At 47.1% G+C, this 2,500-nt stretch overlaps 1 protein-coding gene across 3 annotated transcripts in view; it reads left to right on the top strand.

Moving 5' to 3' along the window:
• The window catches only part of rapgef2b (Rap guanine nucleotide exchange factor 2b), a 113,567-nt gene that overhangs the window by 81,944 nt on the left and 29,123 nt on the right, over positions 1-2,500 (top strand). For all 3 annotated transcript variants that reach the window (XM_076287195.1, XM_076287194.1, XM_076287193.1), the window contains exon 8: positions 704-881. In XM_076287195.1, the coding sequence (XP_076143310.1) occupies positions 704-881 (178 nt within the window). The remainder of the gene's footprint in view (positions 1-703; positions 882-2,500) is intronic.

The raw sequence follows: 2,500 nt of genomic DNA, 5'->3' as shown, positions 1-2,500 counted from the left end.
CTGTGGAGGTTCAGCAGGTTCTTATTTTCACTCATCTGCTCTTGGAGACCAGGTCTGTGTGTGTGTTTGTGTGTGTGTGTGTGTGTGTGTAGCTGTGTCTATGACTACCCCAGACAGTGATACAGATGTGTGTGTGTGTGTGTGTGTGTGTAGCTGTGTCTATGAGTACCCCAGACAGTGAGACCAGGTCTGCATTAACTATAACATATGTCTTCACAAGTTAAAGTAGTATTGTTGATTTCTATTGAAATGTTAAAACCAATTATCCACTGAAATCGGAACTTAAACAGCTTATCTTTATGTCACAGCATTCTTAACTTATGCTAAAAACAAAACATTTTGTGTTTGGTATTGAAGTATTGTGTGTGTGTGTGTCTTTGCATATTGGTATTGAAGTATTGAAGCATCAGATTTGCAAGAGAAAGAGAGGGAAGTAATAGAATTTAATTTCTTATCCTGCTGTTACAAAACACAATTTTGGTTGTTCCAGCTCCAGATTAAGCTTCTCTTAATGTGATAAAAAAAAGAAGTGTATTCTGGCCTGACTGACCCCCCAGGCCCCTCAGGTCAGCTGTAACTGGTGTGTGTCTGGGAAACTGGATGGGATGTGTGTGTGTTTGACTAACCAGTGTGAAGCTGTGGTGAGCAGCGTATCTGACCTGTGTGTGTGTGTGTCTGTGCGTGTGCGTGCGTGTAACCCCAGGCGACGGAGAGTGAGCCGGGCGACATGGACCTGAGTGGGCTGCCGGAGACGGCAGTGGACTCGGAGGAAGACGATGATGAGGAAGATATCGAGCGCGCCTCTGACCCCCTCATGAGCCGAGACATTGTCCGTGACTGCCTGGAGAAGGATCCCATGGACCGCACGGACGACGACATCGGTGAGACACACACACACACACACACATGCTCAGTGATATGGTGGCATAGAGAGGGAGTGTTTGTGTTTTAGTGTATCTGTGTGTGTGTATATGTATGTAAGTAAGTAAGTGTATTGTGTAAGGGGCTGGTGTGTGTGTGGGTGTGTGTGTGTCTGTGTGTGTGTAAATGTTTGTGTGTGTGTGTCTGTGTGTGTGTCTGTGTGTGTGTAAATGTTTGTGTGTGTGTGTGTGTAAGTAAATAAGTAAGTAAGTAAGTAAGTAAGTGTGTCATGTGAGGGGCTGGTGTGTGTGTGTGTGTGTGTGTGTGTGTGTGTGTGTGTGTGTGTGTGTGTGTGTGTGTGTGTGTGTAAGTAAGTAAGTAAGTAAGTGTGTCATGTGAGGGGTGGTGGTGGAGGGCTAAAGAACTGCACTGCAGAAGAGAAGACGAGAGATGACAGCAGCACTGACCAATAGAGAAGGGGGGGGCATGAGAGAGAGAGAAACGTACTGGGCAATAGAGAATGGGAGGAGATGAGGAAGAATGGAGAGAACAGAAAAAAACAGTGATAAAGGAGAGAGGAGAGGAGAGGAAGGGAGAGGAGAGAGGAGAGGAAGAAGGCTTGCAGAGAAAGAGAGATGGCAGTAAAATAAACATACAGTGTGTGTGTGTGTGTGTGTGTGTGTGTGTGTGTGTGCGTGCGCGTGCGCGACACTTGGTGGAGATGCATAGGAGAGCGTTTGAGAGACGTTTGAACCCCACCCTCCTGCTGTGAAGGAGATTTTTTTTCTAGGTCAGAACTCCTCAAGGCTCTACACCTCAGCACATTAAGCTTTCAATGCCTGCCCCCCCCTCTCCCTCAGTCCCTCTCTGTCTCTCCCTCCCTCTCCACCCCCCCTCCATCTTTCTCTCTCCCTCCATCTTTCTCTCTCCCTCCATCTCTCTCTCTTCCTCCCTCTCCATCTCCCCCCCCCTCTCCATCTCTCCCCCCCCCTCTTTCTCTCTCTCTCTCTCCCTCCCTCTCTCTGCACTCGTTTGCCTCAGCTGCCATGCCAACTGCAGGTCATCCTGCACCCAGGCAGACCATGGGCAGAGAGAGAGAGACAGAGAGAGAGACAGAGAGGGAGAGAGATACTCGTAGACCTAGAAGTAGATTTACAATCCAGTGTTTCCATAATGTTCCTCTAAAAGTGAATGCTCAGTTTATGCAAACTCAAATCTCTACCTGCCCTCTTACAATGATGAGCTTGAAGATGCTGTGTGTGAGTTTACCAGTGACACAACACTATGCAGCCACACACACACACACACACACACACACACACCTTCTTTTGCCACAGGAGCACCAGTTACACATTATGTAGGAGCTTCGTCTGGTCGGCCCTTTGCTTCCTGAATTGCTACTCCTGGTGGCTGAGCTGGGCAGATGTGTAGATAAGGAGTAGAAGTTGTTCCAGTCGGTCCAATGACCATTCATTGTTATTAATGTAGATAGAATCTTACAGAAAACTTGAGGTAAAATAAAACAAACAATTAAACTAAAGCAGTCTCTTATATATGAGCTAACGCCGTAGAGCTAATGCTGTAGAGCTAACGCCGTAGAGCTAACGTCTTAGAGTAAGTGTCACTAACGCCGTAGAGA

Source organism: Alosa pseudoharengus, unplaced genomic scaffold (assembly GCF_046254945.1).
Source record: "Alosa pseudoharengus isolate Yale_2024_CS ecotype anadromous, Long Island Sound unplaced genomic scaffold, YU_APseudo_1.1 YU_APseudo_1.1_scf_16, whole genome shotgun sequence".
Lineage (NCBI taxonomy): Eukaryota > Metazoa > Chordata > Actinopteri > Clupeiformes > Clupeidae > Alosa > Alosa pseudoharengus.
Note: the sequence above shows the minus strand (reverse complement) of the source record. Positions and strands in the feature narration are given on the sequence as shown.